We start from the raw sequence: 27,697 nt of genomic DNA, 5'->3' as shown, positions 1-27,697 counted from the left end.
CGCCCCGCGCCCTCGCGTCCCGTCCCAGCTCCGCCTTCGCCTTCGCCGGCGCCGCTCTGCCTGCCGGCGGGGCGCGCCTTGCGGCCCAGGCCCGGAACCCTCCCTGGCCGCGCGCCCTATGTAAGGCCGGCCGCGGCGGGACCAAGGCGGCGGTGTCAGCTCGCGAGCTTACCCTCCGCGGACGGTCTTGGGTCGCCTGCTGCCTGGCTTGCCCGGTTGGCGGCGGGTGCCCCGCGCGCACGCGCAAAGCCCGCCGCGTTCCCCGACCCCAGGCCGCGCTCAGTGGGCCTCTGAGGGCGGCATGCGGGACTACGACGAGGTGACCGCCTTCCTGGGCGAGTGGGGGCCCTTCCAGCGCCTCATCTTCTTCCTGCTCAGCGCCAGCATCATCCCCAATGGCTTCACCGGCCTGTCCTCCGTGTTCCTGATAGCGACCCCGGAGCACCGCTGCCGGGTGCCGGACGCCGCGAACCTGAGCAGCGCCTGGCGCAACCACAGTGTCCCACTGCGGCTGCGGGACGGCCGCGAGGTGCCCCACAGCTGCCGCCGCTACCGGCTCGCCACCATCGCCAACTTCTCGGCGCTCGGGCTGGAGCCGGGGCGCGACGTGGACCTGGGGCAGCTGGAGCAGGAGAGCTGCCTGGATGGCTGGGAGTTCAGTCAGGACATCTACTTGTCCACCATTGTGACCGAGGTGGGTGCCGGCCCCTGCTGGGGCTGAGACCGGGGCGCGAGGACCTGTCGCGGTCCTTGAACCCGAGCTCCTCTCTCCCAGATGCGCGCTGGACGCTGCCACTCCCCGTCCCCCAACAGTCAACACCCTAGCGATGGAGACCCTCCAGCCAAGTGGCTTGGGAACGCTTCGCGAGGTGACCTCCAGCCACAGTGTGCTCCTCCCTGAACAGGTGGTCAGTCTGGCCTCCCATCCTGATGGCCACTTTGAAGAGGGTACCAGGAAGGTCCTGACGGTCCCTGGGTGATGCTCTATGGCCCTGTGTGTCCAGGACTTAGTCTAGTTGGGGTTGGGGGTGGTGAGTAGCAGAGCCAGGGCTTGGGCCAGGGGCTATCCCGTTTTTCCTCTAGTCTATTGGTTTCTTTTTAGAAGAGAATAAATACTTCTCTTTCCTGAACTTTTAAAAGTTAAATAAAGCATGTGTATACAACTGCCTCTTCCCTTTTTCCCCTAGTTACTCCTTCCCCTACCGTCCACAACCCAAAATGACAATCTGGTCATGCCCTGTAAGTAATTGTTTGCCTTTTCCCATGGTCAGTTGTCAGTCTTTTTTTTTTTTTTTTTTTGAGACAGAGTCTCCCTCTGTTGCCAGGCTGGAGCGCAGTCGTGTGTTCTTGGCTCACTGCAACTTTCGCAGTCTTGCGTTCTTGGCTCACTGCAACCTTCGCCTTCCGAGCTCAAGTGATTCTCCTGCCTCAGCCTCCGAGTAGCTGTGAGCCACGATGCCCAGCTAATTTTTGTTTTTAGTAGAGACGGGGTTTCTCCATGTTGGCCAGGATGGTCTCGATCTCTTGACCTCGTGATCGGCCTGCTTCTGCCTCCCAAAGTGCTGGGATTACAACCTTGAGCCACTGCGCCAGGCGGTCAGTTGTCAGTCTTTAAGATCCATTCATCTGAAGATCTGTTCAGGGTGACTTGTTGACCTGGAATGTTTTCTAAGGTATTATGAGGCAAGGCTGTTGGCTAGATTTAGTTAAAGCATACAACCTTAGGTCATAGGGTGTGGGGGAGCCTTTCTCATTTCTCATCCCCTTGGATTTTCCCTCTGGGTGGTTTTGTCTGTCCCCTCCGAACCTGTTGGAGCAGTTGTTGGAGCTGGATGTAGGAACATGATGTTAATGATGTATGTGTTTTGTGTCTTTTTCAGACACTGGCACTCTAGCTCCCTGAAGTTTCAGCAGCATTGAGTAAGTAGCCAGTGAATAGCCCTCATTGATAGACAGGCTCACTAAATGTGCAGATGACGAATTTGTAGGTTAGAGAAGGCTTCCCAGAGGAGGAGGCCTCTCAGTGAGCCTAGGGTGTTCAGCTCAGCATAATAGTGAGCTGAAGGCCCCAATGCAACAGCAAGAAACCACCCAGCAAGAGGGCGGAGTTCACAGAGAGGGGAGACTTCATAGAGAGGGAGAGCGCCACAGGCCCTGGCACAGCTTCAAGCCCTGCTGGATGTTGGTGCTGAGCCTCCCCTCCTGGAGCCTCGGAGGGGCTTACAGGGGCTCTGGAGATCCCAACTGTGTTGCTTCTTGGCGTCATCACTCTTCAAGGGAGTCTGAGAGCTACCCTGGGAGATTCAAGTGTGTGTGCATGTGTGTGTTTTTTCTATGTTTGGAAATTTGATGTCCCCAGCATCTGGACCTGCTTTCTCCACATATATGTAGTGGGAGTGTGACCGGAGCCCCATTGGGATTTCTTAGCTAGTGACATAGCTTCAGTGTCCAGAGGCATCATGACTTGACAAAAGAGGCACTCCCTGGAGGTAGCCAAATGTGCTTTCTGGCCCATGAATCCACAGGGAATTGGAACCTTAAGTTGCCACAAATCCTGGGTCCTAGCCTCACAGGTGGGTCTGTTACCTTCCTGGAAGCCAGTGAGTACTATGAAAGCAGAGGCTGTCCCTGAGGTTGCAGGCAGAGGCCACAGAGGGGAACATGACACAGGAATCCCTACAAATTCTGCTTGGGGCTGCCTAAAGAAGAGGGAAGTAGTGAAGCGAGAAGAAGCTCATGGCATCTCTTGGGGTTTTACATTGACCCCTGAAGGTTCCCCAGCTTACTCTAGTCATTTGTTCCTGCTTTGCTGCCTCCATCCCACATTGGTCTGAGTGGTGGTGGCATTGATGAGCTCCCAAAGGCCAGCTGTGCCACGGGGTCTGCCCTTATCCTGCTGCCAATGTCAGCCTTTTGTTTTTTAATATTTAGACTATTTATTTAGCTGTCTTAGCAGTTTCAAAGGAGTTATGTGCCCTTTCACCTACTTATATGTTGTCAGTCTTTGCAGGGAGGCCAGATTAATGCTTAGATCTTTGTTTTGCGCTACTGGAATGCTTGACTTGAAGTTCAGAGCTGCTCGTTCCCAGGTGAACAGCTACTGCTGGAAGTTGCTGCATCAACATTCTAATGGCTTTTTCTATGGCCTGTTGTCTTTCAACCCAAACCTGGCCTGCTGACCACTGCATCTAGTCCTGTGCCTGCTAAATGTCTCTAAGCCTGCCCTCTGCCCCAAATCATACATAAAGGTGTTTGTAAGTACACTGGTATTGAATTACTAGTCATATTTTTTCCACTGAAGACTGGAACCTCAGGTGTCCTGTTTGGATTTGTTTTAATTTGTTCAAGTTAAAGTACATACATGTAGTACCAAACTTTGTGGTGGATTTAGATCTTTGCATCTTCCTTAATTTCTGACACAATTCTGGATGCAGAGGGAGGTTCTCAGGAAAATTTTTATTGAATGAGTTAATGAATAATTTAAGAAATCATCTCTAAAGTTTGAGAACTAAAGAAAAATAGTTCAGTTCTTAGAAGGGAAACTTGAGGGTGGCTGAAAAGGATTGACTGGAATTTTTTAAAGGAAATGTGACTCCCCCTGCCCACTGACTGGGGCTTTGACGCCACATGGATGTGGAATGAGGTGTTGGGATTGGCAGAGGGAATCTACTAGCATTTAATAAATAAATAAATATTGGCAGGGCATTGTGGCTCACGCCTGTAATCCCAGCACTTTGGGAAGCCAAGGCAGCAGGTCACTTGAGGTCAGGAGTTCAAGACCAGTCTGGCCAACATGGTGAAACTCCATCTCTACTAAAAATACAAAAATTAGCTGGGTGTCGTGGCACGCGCCTGTATTCCCAGCTACTTGGGAGACTGAAGCAGGAGAATCACTTGAACCCAGGAGGCGGACTTTGCAGTGAACCTAGATCGAGCCACTGCACTCTAGCCTGGGCAACAAAGCGAGACTCCATCTCAAAAGAATAATAATAATATTAATAAAAATTATTTATGAGGTGAAAGAGTTCTATGCCCCCATGTTTCAGGAATAGTTTGGTGGTCCACATGGTTGTCGGCTGGCCTCTCCTCTGGCCCCTCAGTCATGCCTGGGGTACTGGGGAATTAGCCAACCCATCATGCAGTGCTTCTTGGCCATGGACTGCCCCATCTGCTGGAAACCTGGGTGGTTTCTGAGGTTGCCTGGGCTGGCTGCTCTTTGGTTTCACCATAGCTCTGTCCAGCCTATGGACAGACAGGTTCCTTGAGAAACTTCCGGCTGGGTGTGGTGGCTCATGCCTGTAAACCCAGCACTTTGGGAGGCTGAGGCAGGCGGATCACAAGGTCAGGAGTTCAAGACCAGCCTGGCCAACATGGTGAAACCTCGTCTCTACTAAAAATACAAAAATTAGCCCTGCGTGGTGGCCTGTGCCTGTAATCCCCGCTACTCGGGAAGGAGACTGAGGCAGAAGAATTGCTTGAACCTGGGAAGTGGAGGTTGCAGTAGCCAAGATCGCACCATTGCATGCCAGCCTCGGTGACAAGAGCAAGACTCCGTCTCAAAAAAAAAAGAAAGAAAGAAAAAGAAAAGAAACTTCCAAGCTGCTCTGCATCGCCTTGCTCTGCGCCTGTCTGCTTCTGAGAAGCCCTCGGCCCAGTCCTGGGTGGGACTCCCACTCCCTCCCCATTGTCCTGGACTAGCTTTTCTATCAGCCTTATCTTGTGTAGAGACAGATAGTCTTAGAAGATGGGAGAGCCCTCACTGTTATCCCCAAAGCTGTCTGGAGGAAAAGCCAGAGCAACCTGGGAGCTGGGGCCGGGGCTGACTCTGGGCAGCAGAGACCCGAGAGGCCTGGAGCTTGAACCTCACTGCTACGCCTTTGCTGATTTCTCTCACTCAGAGGACACACAGACCCTCATCCAGGCTTTTGCAGCTATATGGCAAGGCAGAGAAGCCACTTGCAGGGTCCCGTGGCCCACTATGCATGCACATAGTAAACACATCTGGCCATGAGTGGTCAGATTGAGCCACTCTCTAGCTAGCTGAGACCTGTCATCCTGGATCAAAGTTCTGACAGTTGACACAAAGCAGGGGGTCAGGGAGCCAAAAAAAAAAAGAAAGTGCCAGGTGTGTGGTGGCTCTTACCTATAATCCCAGGGCTTTGGGAGGCCGAGGTGGGCAGATAACCTGAGGTCAGAGTTCAAGACCAACCTGGTCAACATGGCAAAACCCCGTCTCTACTAAAAATACAAAAATTAGCCAGGCTGGTGGTGCATCCCTGTAGTCCCAGCCCCTCAGGAGGCTGAGGCATGAGAATCACTTGAACTGGGAGGTGGAGGTTGCAGTGAGCTGAGATTGTGCCACTGCACTCCAGCCTGGGCGACAGAGCAAGACTCTATTTCAAAAGAAAAAAAAAGAGTATTCTGAAGATTGAAGTTCAGGAGTTCAAGGTTCTTCTCGACTTTGGGAGCCAAGCAAGAAAGCATACCAAGATGTTGAAGGTTGATACCTTTTTATTTATCCATTCATTCACTCACCTATGTACCAAAGAGCTCTTGAGCCGATCCTCTATATAGGGGGCACTGCCAGGAGTTGTAGAGGATGTGATAGCAAAGATAGCAAATACCTTTTCTCTTTGCTCTGACAACGCTGGGGCAAGGATTCATCATTAATTGCAGCAGGAGGCAGGACAAAACGTGTGTAGGAATATAGGAATACATGGCAATCAGTAACATGTGATAGCTAGCAGCATGTCTGACTGTTGATACGGTCAGGCTAGGTACATCCCCTCAGGGAAGAACTTCTGCCTTAGGGGCACACACCCTATCTTTTTTCCCTTCCTGCCAATTCACAGGTAAGAACATTTAGTCCCAGGGAACTATGTCATCTCTCTACTTCTCATAATTGAAAAAGCAGTGCCAATTATGTATGAGGTATAGGAGACACAATTCTCCCTCATTTTAAAAACGTTTAACAGCTTTATTAAGGTGTAAATGACATAAAAACTGCATGTAGCTAAAGCATGCAATTTGGCACACATGTATCTCTACATCCTTGAAACCATCACCACTAGAAAAGTGCATTTCTCCCCAGCAAGAGGGGCAAGTCTAGGCCCTTTGCTAGAGTTGCTCCCAGATTGTTTTCAGGTTGGGCCTGCTTTCACAGCTCAGCCAGCTGAAGGGTGACAGCATTAGACTCATGACCCAAATCTTAAACCCACACATTCCATTTTAACATTGATACCTGTGATCATCAGCCAGTACAGCCCATCCGATGTGCCAGGCGGAGGCATCAATAAGCTGGTCTATAGCAGCTTTAATCACAGCTAGGGAGCCAGGAGCTAAGGAATGCTAGACTCCTTTGTAAACACTTTAAGCAGGGGGTACTTAGCCTAGACTCTATGTGCTTCTCATCCACCTCTTCTCACGGGGATTCTGGCCAAGTCCTGGAGCCTACTGCAGTCCATCTGGTGGTTGACAGATATGTGGATGGATTGGCAGGCTGGGACCCAATCTGTTTGCCCTTGTGTTCAGTTTTGAGACCTAGCACCTTTCCTGATCCTGTTCACAGACGCCCTGTAGCCAGCAGGAAAGAAGTGTTAATGCATATTTGCTTTTGGAGGGCCCAAAGCCAGGCCCAGAGAGTTGTCAAGGGTGGTCAGTGGTGGGTGGATGGCAGTTAACCAAGGAGTTACACACCTGCCTAGAGTAAGGACAGGCTGGACCAAGTAGAGAGGGTGGGGCTAAGGGAGCCTGAGAGATGCTCTGGGGCCTATCTCAAAATGAGCACTACAGTCACCCTGTCCCCTGCAGAGATTGTCTGACCTGGTTTTAGGTCACACCCAACCTTGCCAGCCAAGGAGTCCTTAGAAGCCTGATATTGGGAGACCTGTCCTGGGGTCTACAACCCCAGAACTCACTGCAGAAGCCCACGTGGATTGCTAGTCTAGCTCAGCCATATGGGTCCCCAACCCTCACCTCATGATAGTCTTGTGAGAAACCGCTGCTGACCCTTTGTTCATGTTTTCATCTTTTCCACTATAAAAGACACGCTAGCTGGGAAATAGAGCCCATCATACTCAAGAGTGGCAGGAGCCAGGTCCTGGCCCCTGAAGCTTGGCCTCACACACAGAGGCCAGCACCCTGTCATCAATTCCCTCAGCTTTGTCTCCCCCTCCACTCCCAGTCCTAGATTTAGCAGCCATGTGTGGGTGGGGGCCACTGCAGGGATACTCACCCACCTACCAGAGAGATGGCCTGTGGGTGCTGGCCCTTCTGAGGCTGTGGAGGTTGGAGGCTGTGGCAGCCTGGGCACTCAGGCTGTGGTCCTCCCATGTTCTTGACTCCTGCTAGTCTGGGCTGCCTCCTGATTAGGGGTTGGATGCTCCAGTTCTTCCCTGGGTTGGGGATTGCCACCCTACTCCCAGCCCATCCAGGTCCATGCTTATTCCAAAGCAGAGGGCCAGCAGCATGCCTGCTGCGGGGGTTCTCCGTGTCCGGCCTGAGGGTTGCCTGCCAACCCCTCTGAGAGGTGCCCAGAGGCTGTGCGCCCACACTGCCCAGCAGCACGGAGAAGCAGGCTTGTTTTTCCCTGTCACTGGCCTGGAAGAGATGCTTTGTTCTAGGGAGTCGCAAGTCCCCTTGCCTGCGTTGTTGGTGAGGAGCCAACAGGCTCCGTGGAGGGCAGGCCAGCAGCCTGGCGCCAGGGAGGCAAGGGTCTGATTTCCTAGGAGGGTGGCTGCTCATGTGAGAAGTCTGCAAAGGTTACTACTGAGCACCATCTCTCTGTCTGAAAAACATTTTTCTTTTTTCTGTGAACCACCAAGTTTCCCGTTTGGGCTTTCTTCCTGCTTTTGGCTCCTGGTTAGGCAGGCGCAGCCTGATCCGAGCGTCTGGCTGCTTCTCCGTGTCTTCAGACCTCTTCTTCTGTTCATGGTAACTATAAATGGAACCACACATTGGAAGCTGGAAACTCAAGCGGTGCAGCCTGTTCCTTACCCCAATCCCTGTTTTACAAATGGGGAAATCAAAGCACAGCATGGGGTGATGCTTATCTGAGGTTGGAAGAGTTAATAGTAGAGTGGGAGCTAAAACCCAGTTTCTTACCTCCAAGCTCAGAGCTTTCAGCTGTAATTGAGCCTAGTATAGTTGGTGTGCAGCATCAGGGATTCCAGCTCTAAAGGTCACAAGAAGGACCCGGGGGTCATTGGCCCAGGGTGGGAACCTGAGCAGAACAGGTCCAGATGGTGCACTCTGTGCCCTGGCCTTAGTTTCTTGCTGGATGCTTTGGCCCGTAGAGCCCCAGAGCCCTGCTTCCAGAACCGCTCCAGTAACGTTCATGCCAATGGCCTGAACCCCACTGAGCGAGGGTGCCCTGCCCCTTCCACAGCCCTGGGCTCTGCTCAGATTTTTAAGAGCAAGCGTAAGACGCCTTGCTTTCTCCAGGGTCAGCGTGTGTACAGAACACTTACTCTCTGCCTGTCTCTCCTCCTCAAAATGGAAGCAAGACAGTGGGGCCCACAATGCTATGAAAAACAGGATGGGAAGGAAGCCTGCTCTCTGCCTTCCTGCCCAGGTGAGCCATCACCTGACTAAGTGAGTTCACACTCAGAGCGTGTGGGGATGGCAGGATGTTCTGACTTCATTTTCCAGGATGCCTTTGCTTTAAAACCTTTTAAAAAGAAGTGAATGATACACCCCTTTGCTCATCTTGCAGTGGAACCTGGTGTGTGAGGACGACTGGAAGGCCCCACTCACAATCTCCTTGTTCTTCGTGGGTGTGCTGTTGGGCTCCTTCATTTCAGGGCAGCTGTCAGACAGGTAAGGTGTGTCTCCTGCAGCAGCAGGGGACCTCAGCACTGAGCAAGAAGCATGTGCCTGGCCCTTGATTTCAGTTGGTAGTATTCTTTCAGCCCAGGGCCCTGTATTTTAAAGAGGAGGAAGCTATGTCTATGGTATAGACTCCATGCCTAGTAAAAAGAGCCAACAAATCTGACTCCCTAATTCTTGCTAAGTAAAGAAGCCTGAGTTATCTAAGCCGAGTGTATCTGTGATCCGGTTGACTAGGTAATAAGCCATGATTCACTTCTGCAGTAGCCTGGCTTGCCTCCCCTGGGTCCTGTGACTCTATCATGCCCCTGAGCATGGGAGAGGTTGACTTCATGCACACACGCACATGTGCTGGATTGTAGATCTGTAGTGGTGCCACGGTGTCTGCCTCTGTAGTCCCAAGAAGACAGCATTCTCTCTGAAAAGTGAGAGGAGCTCTCACCAGCCACTAGTGGTATGACAAGCAGAACTCGTGTCCACAAGGCTGATGCCCCTTAGCTAAGTGGCCTGTGGTTTTGGCATTTACTTTATGATAGGAGGGGGAATACTGTTTTGATCCATTTCTCATAAGCAGGTTATTTGTGTAATTCTAAAGCTTTTAACTCAAGGAAACATTAACGGCTTAGAGAATCCCAAACCCCTTGAAATTATATGCACAATGTTAGAGACTACATGTGAGCATTTTTTTGGAGAGAGGTCCCTAGCTTTCATGAAGTTCTTAAAGGGGTCCATTATGTTGTGTCTTGTTTCCCTGGAGCTTGGGGGTCTGTCAGAGAAGACTGTGAAGAGAGTAGCAGCCTTCAGCAAGTCCTTGGCCACATGGCACATGTGAGAACACCCCACAGATCGGTGGATTACCCAGTGGAAAGGAGTCCCAGCATCTTCCCTGGTTTTTAATTCCTGGCCTCAAGCAATCCTCCCTCCATAACCTCCCAAAGTGCTGGGATTACAGGCGTGAGACACCATGCCCGGCCAGGTATTTTTTGTTGTTGTTGTTGTTGTTGTTTTGAAACAGAGTTTCACTCTTGTTACCCAGGCTGGAGTGCAATGGCATGATCTCAGCTCACTGCAACCTCTGCCTCCCAGGTTCAAGAGATTCTCCTGTCTCAGCCTCCCGAGTTGCTGGGATTACAGGCATGCACCACCATGCCCAGCTAATTTTGTATTTTTAATAGAGACGAGGTTTCTCCATGTGGTCAGGCTGGTCTCGAACTCCCGACCTCAGGTGATCCACCCACCTCGGCCCCCCAAAGTGCTGGGATTACAGGCGTGAGCCACTGCACCTGCCCAGCCAGATTTTTTTTAAAAAAACAGGTTAACCTGTTTATTATTCCTAGTTTACAGATGGACAGATGGAGAAAGTGAAACAGAGGGATTAAATAACTTGCCCAAGGTTTCACAGCTGGCAAGTGGCAGAGTTAGGATTTGGACCCAGGTAGTCTTGCTCCTCTATTGTGTATGGACTACTGTTCTAGGTCCCTGCTGTCCTAGAACTTGCTTTCTAGCAAGGTGGAATGTATTAAACAACCAAGTGAGGAAGTCGTTGTTGTCCTTGGCCATGGTAAGAGATACAGAGAAGTGCAGGGCGCCACAGGAGTGTCTAACAGAAGAGGTCAGGGGCGGCATCCCTGAGAAGGTGAAGCATGAGCTGAGAGTGGGAAGATGAGTTGAAAGTAGCCAGCTGAGGGGTAGAGAGGAGAAAGAACATCCAGGCAGGGAGAACAGCAAGTGCTAAAGCCGGGGCTCATGAAGAGGCATGGGAGCAGGACAAAGTCCGTGCGGTAGAGGTGCGGAGAGTGGTGTTAAGGTGAAGGGGAGAGGCAGGCAGAGCCCTGGGCAGACGAGCAACCAGGGCTTAGTGGATCACAGTTAGGACTTTGGGCTTCAGCCACAGAGCAGTGGTGGGCTACTGAGATTTTTTAAAGCAATAGTGTGACAATCAGATTTGTCCTTTTTTTTTTTTTTTTAAAGATGCTTTGACAACCTCGTAGAGAAAGAATTGAAGGGAAACAAAAGGTGTTGTAGAGAGACCAATTAAAAGGTTGTCACAGTAGTTCATGCCAGAGATGATGGTGGCATGGCCTAGCATGATGGTGGTAGAAATGGAGGGAAGTGGTAAGAGGTAAAATCAACAGGGCTTGCCGATGGGCTGGATGTCGAAATTGAGGGAAGAAAGCTTTCTGGCCTGGGTAACTGGGTGAATGAAGGTACACTTCTCTAAGACAGAGAATGCTGGAAAAGAACCACGTTCATGGATGTTGAGTTCAATTTGTGTGTACTAAATTTGGGGTGACTGAGACCCCTAAGTGGAGAAGTAGAGTGTGAAGTTGGCTGTATGGATATGGTACTGCATGAGAGGTTTTGGCTGGAGAAACACATGTAGGAATTGTCAGCGTATAGAACCATGAGCAGAGCCCCAGATGGGGATGAGGTTGCCTGGGGAGAGGGGAGTGGGGAGGGTAGGGGGGAACTGAGGGAGGATTGTGCTATGCTTAGAGGCCTCCCGAGTGGACATGGGAGATTCCTTCTCACAGAGCTAAGTGACAGCTGAGGCTCAGAGGAATGCCCTTGATGTGAAAAAGGAGATACCTCAAGTTCAGAGTAGAAATGCAGTGTATTTTTCTGGGTCAGCTGTGTAATGGGTCAGCTTAAGAACCTTCTTACCATGTGACACAATGATTACCTGAGGAAAGCATTAAAGTTCCAAAAGGTCTATTCCCAGGGAAACTGGAAACAAATTTGTGAGTATGTTTAGGACCACTTTAGTCTACAGAAGGGCTAATATAGTGTTTTTCAAACCTTTCTAAACATTTTGGCCGCAGAACTTTCATTAAAGTAGGATCATTTAAGTTTAGTAAATGAAATACACCCTAAGTGGCTAAAAGTATGGCTGTTCTGCCTGCAGCCCCTGCCTTCAACTCCCAATGCCCTGCCTCAACCCTGTCTGTGCCCCCTTGGAAGGCCCAGGGCCCTGTGGGATGGACAGCTTCTGAGTGCATTACTTCTGAGTAAACCAGTTCTAAAACCTAAGCTAAATAGATCACCTGAAAGCAATCAATTCATGCCCTAACTTGTCTAGCACATCAACATAACTTTTTATATAGTATAAAGGTTTCACCTTCTTTCTGGCATATGAATACGTCTGAAATTCAAGAGCAATTAAAGTACTCCTGGGTTGTCAAAGCCCTTTATGTGACACTATTGAGTTATCTTTATGCGTCTGACTTGTAAGAGATGCACAACTCTGGGAAGAAGTAGACTGCTGTGTCGTTTCCAGGTATGTGTGTGTTTGCCATTTTGTTGACAGACTTTAAAAGCAAACATTTCTGGCCCCAACCCTGAACTGCCAAGGACTGGTGCTATGTAAAAGGTTCTCTGGATCTGTGTCTTCCCTACCATCCCAGGGAGCTCTTAGGAAGGGAAAGGGCATAGAGATTATACCAGCCTGCCTTGTGGTTAGGAACCACCCCTTGGTTGGCATATAGAACACTCTTGTTAAAAAAACAATGCAGGGGAAAGTGGAGTCTACTACCAGGTGAGAGTTTCTCAACCTTGACCCTATTAACATTTTGAGCCAAATAATTTTGTTCTAGGGCATTTTCCTGGGCATTTTAGAATATTTAACAACATATCTCGCCTCTACTCATTAGATGCCAGTGTACCCCAAGTGATGGGAAAAAAAAACAAACAGAAAAAAAACCTCTTATATTGAGGAAAAACACCAAACTCTTCCACATAGTTGCAAGACCTTGTGCAATTTGCCTCCTAGCCACCACTGTACTCTTGAATTGCAAGCCTGATGCCAACCACACTGGTTCCTCATGTTCACCATGCCCCCTCCAGCCATGGGGGTGTGTGGTCTTCTCAGAGTCTGAAGCATTCCCCACCCACCCCAACCCACCCCCTGTGGCCTTCTTTAACCATTCCGGCTAATTCAGGATCCCTAGTTCCTTATGACTTTCCTTTATAACCTCTACCAGAAATTGGGGGAAAAAAAGTGTTATTATAGGATTAATGTTGGTCTTCCCTACTATACTGTGACTGTCATTGAGAGCTTGGTCCCTACACCTTAAATCCCCCATTGTCAACTACTTTTTGCCATCTCAGTGTCCCCTGATCAAGGAGACCCTCGCTGAATGTCCGGTTCCCCAACCCTTACCCCCAGTCCGGGGTAGCTTCCTTCCTTGTGCCTCTCATGAACCTGCATGCCAATCCTTCAGTGCACTTGACTCAGTGTGTAATTGTATATTCAGTAGGGTGTTGTTAGATTAAAATGTGGTTAATATGTGTTTCACCAGTTATACTGTGACACTCCTTAAGGGCAGAAACAGTATCTTTTTTAATTTATTGATATCCAAGTGCCCTCTATAATAGATGCTCAATAAACATTGAATGAAAGTGGGTGTCAGCCAGTACTGGCCAGACTCAAACTGAACCCACTGCTTCCCACTAGCTTGACTTTTTCCTCCTGTTTGTGGCACTCTCTTTAAAACAAACCAAAATAAACCCAACTTTAAAAACTTTTTAAAATGAGCACAGATACAGAAAACCACACAGAACAAATGTGTAACTTAATGAATTTTTTCAGAGAAATAACCTTATGACCACCCATGAAGTCAAGCAGTAGAACTTTGCTGTCCACTAAGAAGTCCTGTCCATGTGCCCCATCCCAATTACAGCATTCTCTCTCTCTCTCCCCATTAAGTAACCGCTAGCCTGACTCCTGTATTAATCACTTCCTTCTGAGTTTTTTTAGTTTTATTATCCAAATATGCATCCTTGACACAAGTTTAGTGTTGCCCACTTAATATATTTGATGTCTTTTAGTATACTTAACCTATGGATTATCCTTCTATCCCCTTCTATGCCTTACTGATTATCTATGAAGAACCTGAGCTGTTCCACCTATAGAATTTCCCAGTCTGGATTTGTTGATTGCACACTCATGATGCAGTTCAGCACATTCCTCTATGCTCTGCATTTCCTCAAAATTGGCAGTTGGATCCAGAGACTTGAGATTCAGGTTCTGATTCAGGTTCAGTCCTTTTGGCAAGACCATAGGAAGCATGCAATGCCTTACTGTCTCTTTATGATGTTAACAGTCATTAATATATAATGCATATATCTATTAATCCATTGGGGGCTATAAATGGCATTATTCTAATTTTATTACCTTTTCATTTAAAAGTTAGAATACTTTTATACATGATACTACCTCTTATCTGTTATTGGTTGCTGTTCACATAGTTTACAAAGGAAAATCAGGACAAATGCTTCTTTCTCTTTATTTGCCAGTTTTCATTTATAATGAATTGTTTCTCTGTTATTCTCCAAATTTGGCAGGTTCTTTTTTAAAAAAAAATATCATTATGAATGTATGGATTAAATAATTGAGGTGTTTCAGTCTCTTGCAATTATTATCATAATTGTAGCATTGCTTTTTAGGCAACCCTGGTACCCAGGCTGTACATTTGTCATGGGGAGTGGAGAGGGGGAGAAACAGCATGGGCACTGTGAGACCGAGACTGTCCCTGGCAGCCGGTATCCTGGCAACACTGTTCACACCCACTCACTGGATGGATCTTGGGAAAGCCCTACTTGGTGGAGCCCATTCCTGCTGCCCTTTTCCAGCTGGTTATCTGTCACTCTCCTTTTCTTCCCAGGTTCGGCCGGAAGAATGTGTTGTTCGTGACCATGGGCATGCAGACAGGCTTCAGCTTCCTGCAGATCTTCTCGAAGAATTTTGAGATGTTTGTCATGCTGTTTGTCCTTGTAGGCATGGGCCAGATCTCCAACTATGTGGCAGCATTTGTCCTGGGTATGGCCATCAGGTTGGAGTTGAGTACTTGATCCTGTATTTCACCATCATCCCATCACCTACCTTTCTGGAGACAGCTGTGATGTCCCTCAAGGGGGACGGGGTTTCTAACAAAACCAGCCAGAGCGTCCTGGTGAGCTCTACTTACAGGCAGGGAAACTGAGCCAGACATGAGACCAGCCTGGGGTCCCCAGCAGCACAATGGCCTGACTTCTGATTTCCAGTTCTTTTCTGGCCTCTGGGCTGTGGCTCCTTGGTTTTAGTACGTGATGGTCAGTTTACTAGGACTCGCCACAGATCCTCCATTTACAAAAAGGACCTGCCACTGCACAGGGCTGAGCCAGCCCCAGAAAGAGGGCGGCATGGTTGGAGGAGGAGGGGCCGTGACTGGCAAGCTTGCTAAGGTAGAGAACCCCTTGTCTGCAGAGCACTGTGGCTGGTGATATCTACGGACAAGAATAAATTGATAGGAAGGGGCTTTCATCACCTTCAGGGTTTTAATTCAGAGTGCACACTGCAGGGCTTTGTCTCAAATGTGCCAGCCTGTTGTCACTGACAAGCCGCCAGGCCGGCCTGTGTTTGGAGGAACCTGACTCTAGCTGATAAGGCCTTTGAGTTCCTTGGGTTGTATTGTTGAAAGGGTTGTTTTTTCTTTTCATATTTAATATTCTTTCCTTGAGGCTTAAGTCAGCATGTGCTGACTTAGTAATGACTTCACTTTTAATAAATTCTTCCTCATGTGAGGATTAAAGGGGGCCTACCGTGGCATCTTTAGCATGTGGCTTCAGAACATGGTGAAATTTTCAAGAGAGAACTGCTGCTTGGGGGCCTGAGAGGCCACAGGGATGCACCCCCAGGAGACGGTCAGACGGGAGGGGATCAGAATGCCATCCGCTCCCTAGCACCAGGAACTTAGAGAGAGTTCTGGCTGTTTTCTTGTCTGTGTATTCACAAAGATATCATAAAAAATTAATAAGGAAGGAACCCAAATTAAACTGCTAACTCTACCTCCCTTGTTTTGAACAGGGACAGAAATTCTTGGCAAGTCAGTTCGTATAATATTCTCTACGTTAGGAGTGTGCATATTTTATGCATTTGGCTACATGGTGCTGCCACTGTTTGCTTACTTCATCCGAGACTGGCGGATGCTGCTGGTGGCACTGACGATGCCGGGGGTGCTGTGCGTGGCACTCTGGTGGTGAGTGTGACCCTGTGCGCCGTGTGCCCACTGGCAGGATGATTTCTGTCTGGCCTTCACTAGAGGGCAGCAGCAACCCATGAATCCCTATTTTGTCTCCCAGAGACAGGAAACATAGGTTATTTATAAATTATTTCAGAATGTTTTCTCCACACTCAAAAGAGCCAAAACAAAACAGAATCCCATGACAGCAACAGACTTGATCTCAGCCCTGTGCTGGGTTGCCCCAAGTGCGGGGAGAAGTAGCAGTAGCTGTGAGAAGATGGGGTCCAGCATGCCCTGTAGGAAGTTCCCAAGCCTCAGGGCAGGATAGTGTAGGCCTTAGTTCTGGCTGTGTGCTGCTGAAGCCTTATGCCACAGGCACTGGCACCAAAAGCAAGAGTCCTCAGGGTAGTCACGTGGAGGAAGCTAGGCTCCTTCTGCACCACCAAGGTAGAGGAGTTGAACAGGCAGAGAAGAGGCCATTCCAGACCAAGAGGGGAACACGGCAGAGGAGCTAAGGTGGGAATCACCCCTTGCAGGTGGAGCAGGTGAGATCACCAGCCCAAGTGGAACAGAGAACATTTCAGGGCATAGTGGGAGAGTAAGCTGCACATCATGGGGCCCAGTCATGACTGAGGGTGGGGGGCGGCTACCTGCTCTCAGCAAGGTGGAAAATAATATCCATAGAGCACTCAAGTGCCTTGATAAACATGCTAATTTTTTTCCTTCTTTTCCTTTTTTCCTTTTTTTTTTTCCAGACAAAGTCTCTGTTGCCCAGGCTGTAGTGCAGTGGCGTGATTCCCACTTACTGCAACCTCCGCCTCCCCAGTTCAAGCGATTCTCATGTCTCAGCCTACCAAGTAGCTGGGATTACAGGTGCCTGCCACCACACCTGGCTAATTTTTTTGTATTTTTTTGTAGAGACGGGTTTCACTATGTTGGCCAGGCTGATCTCGAACTCCTAGCCTCAAATGATCCACCTGCCTCGGCCTCCTAAAGTGCTGGGATTATAGGAGTGAACCACTGCACCTGGCCAAACATGCTATTTTAGGTAGAGTATCTGACTAATCTGTTGGATAAATCAGGGGTAGGGTGAGGAGAGAAGAGAAGCTAAGAGGCCAGTGCAGAAGCTTCTGTTGGTGTCAGGGACAGGGAGGAGAGTGTAGCAGGGCCTGGGCTGACCTATGCATGCACAGAAGCCAGGCTTCCGGAGCCCATCTTGCACCTATCTCCTCAGCCCAGCAGATGGCACCACTGCTCTTCAGAAATGGAGGTGGCCAGCCAGCATGGGGATGCCGTCAGCGGGTGCAGGGCTCTCCCATTTTTGTGCGGTGTGGTGTACACAAAAGCTCATCCACCCCAGGTTATTGCTGCGTGTGGATCAGCTCTTTGCTTCTGTCTTGTGAACACCAAACGTTCCACAAGCTCTGGTTCTGCAACCTCATTCCCACCTATGGCTGTGCTCTGCCTGGTCTGCGGGTCCGCTGTTGGCAGGGAGGCCTCACTGAGATCGGACCTTGTACTGCCAGGTTCATCCCTGAGTCCCCCCGATGGCTCATCTCTCAGGGACGATTTGAAGAGGCAGAGGTGATCATCCGCAAGGCTGCCAAAGCCAATGGGATTGTTGTGCCTTCCACTATCTTTGACCCGAGTGAGGTAAGCACCACGTGGGTGTGGGTGAGAGGGACAGACTGACCGTGATTTGAGGGCAGCAGCACCCACCCCTGAAGTCCTCCCTGCTCACAGCAGCCCAGCCCTCTCTCTGCCCAAGCCCCAACTGCCCACTCCCCCCACCCCCACCCCCCACCCCCCACCTCCCCCCACCCCCACCTCCCCACTCCTCCACTCCCCCACTCCCCACCCCCACACGGGCCCTGTTAACACTCAGAAGTTGAGAAATAGGTTACAGCTGCCTCACTCTTTTCACCACGGGTTTCAGATTTTCATTTTTTACTTCCTTTCTAGGTAATCATGTATTTTAACCATTACTTCTAACAATAAACACTCTTTTTGAGTAATAGGCCTTTCATAAAGTCAGCATTTGGGGAAATCATTGTTTCTTATACCTAAGGTGGCTTGTCATCTTACAAAGCTAACCCCGAACATAAAATATAAAGCACAAATAGATTTGTAGAAGTATTTCATCTCTTGAGTATTAGCAATTATTCATTAAAAAGAAAAAAAAAGTGTTTAGTCTCTTTCTGCCCTCCAATGGTTAATTATTGCATATCATCTTGGAGTCAGGTCCTTTTTGATGTCCACCTCTTCCCCCTACCCCACCCCTCCCGTCAACCCTGTTCTCACACACCATGACTCATTTCTTGGCTCTACCTAGTTCCTGGTTCTTGCTTTTCCTTCCCATTCCCTCTCCTACCATCTCTGTAGCAGGCAGTTTTCCTCGGTCTCGTGACTATGAGAGGTTAGAAGCTGTGAATGCTGCCTGGTGTGGTTCTGGAATGTGTCTGTGGTCTGACTGGAAGATGAGAGGTTGGCTGTGGGAACAGCCACAAGCAGCCATGCTGAAGTGTGAGAGGCAGGCATGGTTGGGCTTGGGAAAGAGGGAACAGTTATTGTAGACAGCAGAGGCCAATGCCCACTGCCCACCCTGCAGACTTCTCAGTGAGTGGTGGCCCAGCAGCCACTGTCAGCATGTACCAGAAAGGGGTCCTGTGTGCAAAGGTCAGGGAGGAGTGTGGTAGAGGGCTTTTAAGTTAGGTGGTTTTGGGGGCTTTTAAGTGAGGAGTCAATCTGGGTGAATGCAGAAGCCCCACTGGCATCTTTGAGGAAATGAGGCTATTTCAGGGGATCCTTTCGGTCCAAAGTTGACCTTTTGTTGAACTTCTAACTCTGGAAAAACAAGATCCAAACCTGGGTTTGCTTAAGAAAGCAACATTAGTGTGTTTAGACGTGTGGTTTATTAATGGCCTTGGCTGTGCTGAATTTCGTAGGAAGTCACTCTGGGTGAAGCTCAGGTCAATTTTCCTGTTTTTCTGTTTGAATTCTTTTTCCCTGGAAACACACCAGTAACTACATGGTATAAGGACTCAAAACATTAACTTTTAAAAAATATCAGACCAATAAACCACACAGCCAGGTTCTCTCTCTGACCCAGAGGGCAGGGAGCCAGCCTTGGGGAGGAATACTTAGAGGCCTCCTTGGAATGTGGCCACTGACAGGAAGATGTGGGGGTGCAGTGAGGAAGCTGTCAGCCTGGGCCTCTGTCTTCCTGTGTACCCTTGAGGGACTGGTCACTTACTTTTCCTCATTTTCATTCACTCTGATTTGTTACTGACAAGGCCTAGGGAAGTTTTCACAGCCTAAAACACAGTCAGTATACTTACTGTTCCTAGAAACGTAACACTCCCCAACTCTGAGATGCAGACAGCTAAGACGCCAGGGATTCAAGTATGTTATTGTGTGCTCTGAGTCTCTGACCACCTCTTCTTCCCATACACTTATCATGTTGTTCCTGCAGTTACAAGACCTAAGTTCCAAGAAGCAGCAGTCCCACAACATTCTGGATCTGCTTCGAACCTGGAATATCCGGATGGTCACCATCATGTCCATAATGCTGTGGTATGTAAAAGAGACCTGCCTGAGGCTTCCAGACAAAGCTTCTTGAAGTGGCCATTGGGCCTCTTGTTTACAGACATGCCTCGGACCAAAATTCAAAGCCTGTGTCATCAGAGAGTGAAAAGGATATGTCTTGTGTTAGATGGAAAAAATGGGCATCTCACAATTCTTAATGGGATGGAACCTCAGAAAAGGAGAATGAAAACAATTGTGGAGGCTGTTTTGGGAAATATGGACTCTTGTGGGGAATCTCTCCAGATCTTAAGATGAATCCTTGCCCAATTTGGGTCATTTAGTTCCTGTGTCCTACCCAGTCACCGACAGTGGCTGAGGAGGCCAGGTAGGGCTTTTAAGAAGGATCTGAGTGAAGACACCATGTCCTGTAGGCTGCAGAGGCTGCCAGTTACTTTCTGGAAATGTGGAAGTGGAATGTGCTCCTCCTGGGTTGTCCATAAATGGTCCTGGAGTCAGGGCTATAGCCTAGATGTCCTCACCAGGTTCCCACTAATGAGGCATTTCACAAAGTGTGTCAGAAAGGGATTTGTGAATTACCAGGGAGAGGAAACATGTCCAAGTGTACCTCGCTAGCTTTTGCTCAGCGGCCGAAACCTGGGATTCTAGGCGACTTCTGGAGCCTGGTGGGTGAGCGGTGAGAAGATGGGCGAGGAGGGCGGACTTCATCTCAGAGTCCTTATTACTAGTCTCATCCAGCTTTGAGGCAGTCAGCCACTGTGCCTCCTGAGGGGGTGCTATGAGTCACCGCTTCCAAGGAATGGCCCAGGATCCCTCCAGGCAGTTCACCATTCCCTGAGTTGGCCTCAAGACAGGAGTAGCATGTAGCCTGCACCACAGACATGCCAGCCTGTGATGAGTCACCCACTTTTGTGTTCACCCAGGCTCTCCTCCCTGCTCTGGATTTCCTGGGGACTCATGCACATACTCTTTTTATTGTACCAGCTGTGTGTTCCACCTGCAGATGAGTCAAAACAGTCTAATCCATAATGGTCTGGTTTGTCAAAGAGTATGGGTCATCAACAGAGAGAATGCCTAGTGGGGATGCCCAAGTCAGGGGCACTGCAGGGCATCCTGATGAAAGGCAGTGTGGCCCCTCCACTGGGAGCCACCTCTCTGCTCCATAAGTACCGTGGGGCTAGTGTCAGCTGTCTCCGACCAGCCTCTTCCTGACTGGTCACCACAGGTAGTGTGTGAGGGTCTCTCTACAAGTGTTTGACCTAATGTTGTTCCTTTTGTTATCTTATCCCCCCAATCCTATCACACCTCACTTGATGTCTGCCTCCCGACTCATTCTCTAGCTCCTTCTGCAGTTGCTGCATTTGAGGAGGTTCAGCTTAGGATTTTTAAAGCTGAAAGGCAGATTGGAATTTTTCTTTTCAATGAAGTAAATCTATCTGAATTATACAAGCTTTTTTGCTGGGACACTGTCTATATGGAAGGCTCTGAGAGTGCACTGGCGCAGGGTTTACACTGTACCACTTGGGCTGGGGAAAATTATCTTTTGATCTAGGAAGTAAGACACAGGGTTACAGTTACTGCTGCCTTACTAGTCTCTGCTTAAAGATGGTTTGGAATTTACTGAAATAATTGCATTGTAAAAGTTGTACAGGTTGGGAAAGATGTGGATACTGCTTTTCCATCTTTCTTCTGCACTCTGTTTCAGGATGACCATATCAGTGGGCTATTTCGGGCTTTCGCTTGATACTCCTAACTTGCATGGGGACATCTATGTGAACTGCTTCCTTTCAGCGATGGTTGAAGTCCCAGCATATGTGTTGGCCTGGCTGCTGCTGCAATATTTGCCCCGGCGCTATTCCATGGCCACTGCCCTCTTCCTGGGTGGCAGTGTCCTTCTCTTCGTGCAGCTGGTACCCCCAGGTAGGGACCACGTGCATCTATGGTTTGGGGTCTTCACTGAGTCTCTTACTCTCTACCAGGCTGTCTCAGTTAATAAAGAGAATAAAATCAAGCCCATCACAGCTCCCTTGCATATGTATATTCTTGGCCTAAAAATCAATAGAAAGTATCTTCTGAGACTAGAACACTTATGGCCTGGGCTTTGAGGGAGTGGGAAAAAGCAGCCATTGGGGCTGTTGGTTAATTTTACTCTGTACCCAAGTTAATGTGCTCATACTGTTTTCCACTCCAGAATAAGAGGGAAGAAATAGCTATCCCATTCCTTTTTTTCCTGGCCCTGTCTTCTTTATTTATTCAACAAATAGCTATGGCATGCCTACTATGGGCTGGGCACTGTGCTCGGTGATAACGATACACAAGAAAACAAGCCAGGCAGAACCCCGGTTCCTCATGGAACGTACATCCTAGTTGAGGAGACAGACAACAAACAAGTAAATGAAATGCTTAATACAGTTCAGACCGTGTTACCTTCTAGGAATACAAATGAAGGACAATGCCGAGTTAGTTTACATAGTCACAGATAGTGTCCCTGAACAGGGGGCAGTTCAGCAGAAATGTACATAAAGTGACAGAAAGCCCTGAAAAAGTCTAAGAGAACATTTTAGGATGAAGAAATGGCAAAGGCAGTGACCCTGAGCAGGGGATGAGCCTGGCACGTTTGAGGACGAGGGAGAAGGGGAGGGGCCAGACCACTGAGAGGGCCTCACGGACCCTTAGCAGGATTTTATTTCTGAAACTATCTTGGTATCCCACAGATGGGTGGGAGGTAGCCATTTCCAATAATTTATAGAACCACTCATGGGCCCTCATCTCTCCCTCTCCATCACTGTGCCCAGAGTCTTCAGTGTACCTGTAGATTTGGGAGCCTCTGATGGTCACTTTTGGGCCCAGCAGGCTGGGAACACTCCACGGGAACAGCTCCCCATGGGATGTGGCAGGACGAGCCCAGAACCAATGTAGAGGCTCACAGCTGAGCTCAGAGTGACCTTCAGGTCACACATAGCTCTCCCATCAGCACAGCACAGAGAGATTAGAAGATCAACTCCAGATTCTGATGGCCTATGATTTTTTTGAGGTCTGAGTGGGAGGAAAGCATGAAATGAGTTAGAACTGAATTCTCCATTCATCTAAACATCATGAGTTAATTCCATATTGCCTGCAGTGTGAGGTTCTGGGGTGACAGCTAATCCCTGACAGACATGTCTTTGGTGACTTATGGACTGGGAAGCAGGTTGATTGGACTATTGAGGAGCTTACTCTGGTAGTCTCCAGGCTGAGGAAAGTGCATGTCCTTATAGCTGCAGGTCCCCAGCCTCCTTTCAGCAGTCAATTTGGAGGGAAGTCTTGGCTATATCCCCTTCTCCCACAATAGGAAGTGATAGAAACTGACTCCCCAAAAAATTTGGGAAGAAAGTATGTTTGTTTTGCTCTCAATAGCTGCATGCCATGGGCTGGTACCTGCTCCTACCCTCTTTCCTTTGCTTCTCCAGACTTGTATTATTTGGCTACAGTCCTGGTGATGGTGGGCAAGTTTGGAGTCACGGCTGCCTTTTCCATGGTCTACGTGTACACAGCCGAGCTGTATCCCACAGTGGTGAGAAACATGGGTGTGGGAGTCAGCTCCACAGCATCCCGCCTGGGCAGCATCCTGTCTCCCTACTTTGTTTACCTTGGTAAGTCCCATGAGCCAAGGACACACTAGAGCAACGGGATGGAAGTACTACCTGGCTTGAATGTGAGCTGCAGGTTGCATGTTAACAGGAAAACAAGTTCATACAGCACACGGGCTCCATCCAGTACTGGATCTTTGGCCGGGGAGGGTTCTTGTCCCAGTGTACTGGCCCTCACTTTCAAATGGAAAACAACCTATAGATTACCTAGAAATTGATGAGAATATTAGAGGGTTTGTTTCTGTTTTAGCCATCCCAGGCCTTCCATCAGAGACAACAATTCCTTTATCCTAAGAACCTACAGTGTGGTTTAGGGAGCCAGTGTGCTTAGTTGGAGAAATTTCTTGGCATCAGAGTTTAAAAGGAACATGAGGGGAAAGATGTCCATGCAAGAGGTCTGATGAACTGAAAATCATCATAACCTGGAGCACTACAGAGTGATTTTATGTTGTGTGAAGATCCACCCCATGCCATTTTATGTAGCAGGTCTCCAGTTTTCTCAGAATTATGTCTTCATAGCACCTGCGGTTTCACTGCAAATCCCTAGCCAGTACCTCTTTAGGGAGGGTGGCACCCACCTGAGAGTACTCAGAGTGCTTTGTGAACATGCTATGTAGATCTCAAAGGAAGCAAAAGCACCCTGCCTAATCTGAAGGCAGATCACATGGGCTGGGACACATCTGCAGAGGTGGAAGTTATTTCCATCCCTGGACAAGTACCTCGGGTTCCTTGGAAACCCAACCTTGGGAAATAAGAATAATTAGCATGGCCCAGAAATAGGAATAATCAGCATGGCCTAGCTCTTCTCCTGCAACCGCCCCTTTGTACTCCTCCCCTGCATGATGGAACACCGCTGGGCTCTGGGCATGCCTGTGCCAGCTCTGGGTTCTGAAACCTGTCTAGGTGCCAGATTCTAATCTGACTGCTCAGACTATGGGAGATGTGAGACCAAGAAGGAGAGTGATCCCCTTCCAGAGTCCTGAGAGCATAAAGGGGTAGAGAGAGACCAAGTCTAACTGCAGCCCTGGGCCTGAGGCTCTGTCTGCTTTGCCATAGGTGCCTATGACCGCTTCCTGCCCTACATTCTCATGGGAAGTCTGACCATCCTGACAGCCATCCTCACCTTGTTTCTCCCAGAGAGCTTCGGTACCCCACTCCCGGACACCATTGACCAGATGCTAAGAGTCAAAGGGTAAGAAGACCTCCTCCGTCAGTGTTGATGCACTGGGTCTGGGTCTGGCCAGGTCTCAGGAACCCCTCACAATAGAGCTACTCGCAAACTCCCTCTCACAGACACCATGGAGTAGTTTAGCCATTAAAGGGTTGTAAATGGCAAAGTGCTTACTTATAGCCCATCCTCTCTTGTTTGTTCCTGTGTGGTCATGTCACTATACACATCTCCATGGCAGTAGCCGCACTGGATAGCGGAGAGGCTAGAAGAAACCTTTCAGAATCTGCTGCAAGATTCTCTTCCCAGGGAAGATATACTCAGTTCTTGTTTGGAGACTGGGAGGCATCTTTTTAAAATGTGTTACTGACATATTTTTGCTTGTTTTTATAGAATGAAACACAGAAAATCTCCAAGTCACACAAGGATGTTAAAAGATGGTCAAGAAAGGCCCACAATCCTTAAAAGCACAGCCTTCTAACATCGCTTCCAGTAAGGGAGAAACTGAAGAGGAAAGACCGTCTTGCCAGAAATGGCCAGCTTGTGCAGACTCCGAGTCCTTCAGTGACAAAGGCCTTTGCTGTTTATCCTCTTGACCTGTGTCTGACTTGCTCCTGGATGGGCACCCACACTCAGAGGCTACATATGGCCCTAGAGCACCACCTTCCTCTAGGAACACTGTAGCTACCTACAGACAACTTCATCTAAGTCCTAACTATTACAATGATGGACTCAGCACCTCCGAAGAAGTTAATTTTTCGCTAGAACCAGTGAGATCTGGAGGAATGTGAGAAGCATATGCTAAATTTACATTTTAATTTTGGACTACTTGAAAAGGCCCCTAATAAGGCTAGAGGTCTAAGTCCCCCACCCCTTTCCCCACTCCCCACTAGTGGTGAACTTTAGAGGAAAAGGAAGTAATTGTACAAGGAGTTTGATTCTTACCTTTTCTCAGTTACAGAGGACATTAACTGGATCATTGCTTCCCCAGGGCAGGAGAGCGCGGAGCTAGGGAAAGCGAAAGGTAATGAAGATGGAGCAGAATGAGCAGATGCAGATCACCAGCAAGTGCATTGATGTGTGAGCTCTTAAGACCACTCAGCATGACTGAGTAGACTTGTTTACATCTGATCAAAGCACTGGGCTTGTCCAGGCTCATAATAAATGCACCATTGAATCTACTATTCTTGTTTTCCACTGCTGTGGAAACCTCCTTGCTACTATAGCGTCTTATGTATGGTTTAAAGGAAGTTTATCAGGTGAGAGAGATGAGCAACCTTGTCTTTTCTCTCAAAGCTGTAACGTGGGTTTTGTTTTATTGTTTATTTGTTGTTGTATCCTTTTCTCCTTAAGTTATTTGCCCTTCAGAATGCACTTGGGAAAGGCTGGTTCCTTAGCCTCCTGGTTTGTGTCTTTTTTTTTTTTTAAAACACAGAATCACTCTGGCAATTGTCTGCAGCTGCCACTGGTGCAAGGCCTTACCAGCCCTAGCCTCTAGCACTTCTCTAAGTGCCAAAAACAGTGTCATTGTGTGTGTTCCTTTTTTGATACTTAGTCATGGGAGGATATTACAAAAAAGAAATTTAAATTGTGTTCATAGTCTTTCAGAGTAGCTCACTTTAGTCCTGTAACTTTATTGGGAGATATTTTGTGTTCAGTGTAATTGTCTTCTCTTTGCTGATTATGTTACCATGGTACTCCTAAAGCATATGCTTCACCTGGTTAAAAAAGAACAAACATGTTTTTTTGAAAGCTACTGAAGTGCCTTGGGAAATGAGAAAGTTTTAATAAGTAAAATGATTTTTTAAATAACAGCAACTGCCTAGTATCTTTATTTCTAGAATTTAGTGAACCTGTGCCACACTGTCACCTGCCTTCTCTCTGTATCAGCTTGGGCTAATTCTAGCAATGGTTGGGATTAATCTCTAAGACTAAGATTTGATTCTTGTGCACTAGAATTCTTCACTTTATTAATTGACTATGGGCTGAGCCAGCCTTCTTGCACAAATGTTGTATCTTGGGTTCCCTTGAAAGTAAAGCCTGAGACAAGTGCTTCTGTGCAGTTAAGCAGTTTATGCTTTGGGGACAAGATTCCAGGGAGCAGGAATAAAGAAGAAGAGGAGGAGAACAGGGAAGGAGAGAGGCTGAATACAAGGATGCATTTTCAGGTTGACTAGCACCAAAGGCAGGGATGCTCCATCCAGCAAGGACTTCAGAAGAAGCTTATGAAATGCATCTCAGCACCATCTGTACCATGAGTAAAAGGGGGAAGCATTTCTCTGTTGGCATCCATTTGTAAAGGCAGCCCACAGGTGTCAGCTCTGTACGTTTCCAGGCTTCACGTGCATGAATCCCAAATAAGTTCTGTCCTGTGGGTAGAAAGCAAGAGAGAATACATTGCAGGGCTGAAGTAGGAGTTGCCAGAGCCCTTGAGAACTGGTCACCGCAACAGTGGCTGGAGTAAGTGGTGGGCTGAGAGGATTGGGGGTTGAGTGTGGTACACAAGAGGTGTCTTAATCTATATACAATTTGCACAGGGCACTTTGGGCTAGAAGGTGTGGATGCACCTGGGTAAAAAGCTCCAGTGTTGGATAGAAATTCAAGGGCATGTTGCATAACAAAACAAGCAGCATCAAACTTGGGGGAGAAGGAAGGCAGCACGTCTTCTGGAACACTGTTGGCTTCTCCACTCTCCTCAAACATGATTCTGTGCTGGATTACTGATTAACTGTCTTCCCAGGGGCTCTAGAATCTGAATTGCAGTTCTGTCTACCCATTATCCTGTAGCAGGAGGGAACAGTTTCTGCATTGTCTCTCTTATTCTCCATGCCACTGATTCCAGTCATTTGTGGCCTTCTGAGAGCAAAAACCATAATTACCTGAATGCTTAGAGCTCTTCACGTGGTGGGGCAATAGCCCAAGTCACTTCCAGGGTTGAACCAAGCATGTGGAAATCTAAGTCCCCTGTCTAACCCTGTTGGATTCGTGTGTGGCTTGTTTCCTTTAGAGCCATGACTTTGGGAAGACTGAGTGTTTTTTTTTTTTTTTTTTGAGACGGAGTCTCGCTCTGTCACCCAGGCTGGAGTGCGGTGGCTCAATCTCGGCTCACTGCAAGCTCCACCTCCCGGGTTCACGCCATTCTCCTGCCTCAGCCTCTCCGAGTAGCTGGGACTACAGGCGCCCGCCACCACGCCTGGCTAATTTTTTGTATTTTTTAGTAGAGACGGGGTTTCACCGTGGTCTCGATCTCCTGACCTCGTGATCCGCCTGCCTCGGCCTCCCAAAGTGCTGGGATTACAAGCGTGAGCCACCGCGCCCGGCCTAGACTGAGTGTTATCATACCAAGAATCTCCTCCGCTCCAGGAGAGAGGCATACACAAACTGTAGCCACAGGGGCAGAGTTGGTGAGTGATGAGGTGTTCAGTTAATGTGTATAACAGTTAGAAACCAGCATACCCACAGAAATAAGAAAGACAAAGAAAAGGAGGTGGAGGAACAACCCAGATTTTCTTAAAAACCAGTTTCCTGCC

The 27,697-nt window shown here is 48.5% G+C and overlaps 1 protein-coding gene across 1 annotated transcript; it reads left to right on the top strand.

The window, feature by feature from the left end:
- Positions 1–271: 271 nt before the first annotated feature.
- Positions 272–26,049, top strand: SLC22A5 (solute carrier family 22 member 5). Its single transcript, XM_032156480.2, has 10 exons — positions 272–694; positions 8,714–8,817; positions 14,490–14,644; positions 15,671–15,842; positions 17,354–17,480; positions 19,300–19,400; positions 21,076–21,290; positions 22,820–23,002; positions 24,056–24,191; positions 24,561–26,049. Exons 1-10 carry the CDS (start codon positions 302–304, stop codon positions 24,646–24,648), a joined length of 1,674 nt encoding a protein of 557 aa, XP_032012371.1. The 5' UTR covers positions 272–301; the 3' UTR covers positions 24,649–26,049.
- The last annotated feature ends 1,648 nt before the right edge of the window (positions 26,050–27,697 follow it).

The sequence above is a fragment of the Hylobates moloch genome, unplaced genomic scaffold (genome assembly GCF_009828535.3).
Source record: "Hylobates moloch isolate HMO894 unplaced genomic scaffold, HMol_V3 SCAFFOLD_6, whole genome shotgun sequence".
In the NCBI taxonomy this organism is placed as follows: domain Eukaryota; kingdom Metazoa; phylum Chordata; class Mammalia; order Primates; family Hylobatidae; genus Hylobates; species Hylobates moloch.
Note: the sequence above shows the minus strand (reverse complement) of the source record. Positions and strands in the feature narration are given on the sequence as shown.

Excerpts from the sequence above, each read along its gene's own strand:
- SLC22A5 (XM_032156480.2), top strand. The coding sequence starts at position 302 with ATGCGGGACTACGACGAGGTGACCGCCTTCCTGGGCGAGTGGGGGCCC. Across the intron at positions 8,818-14,489 it reads TCAGGGCAGCTGTCAGACAG|GTTCGGCCGGAAGAATGTGT; the intron begins GTAAGGTGTGTC and ends TTTTCTTCCCAG. Across the intron at positions 17,481-19,299 it reads CTATCTTTGACCCGAGTGAG|TTACAAGACCTAAGTTCCAA; the intron begins GTAAGCACCACG and ends TTGTTCCTGCAG.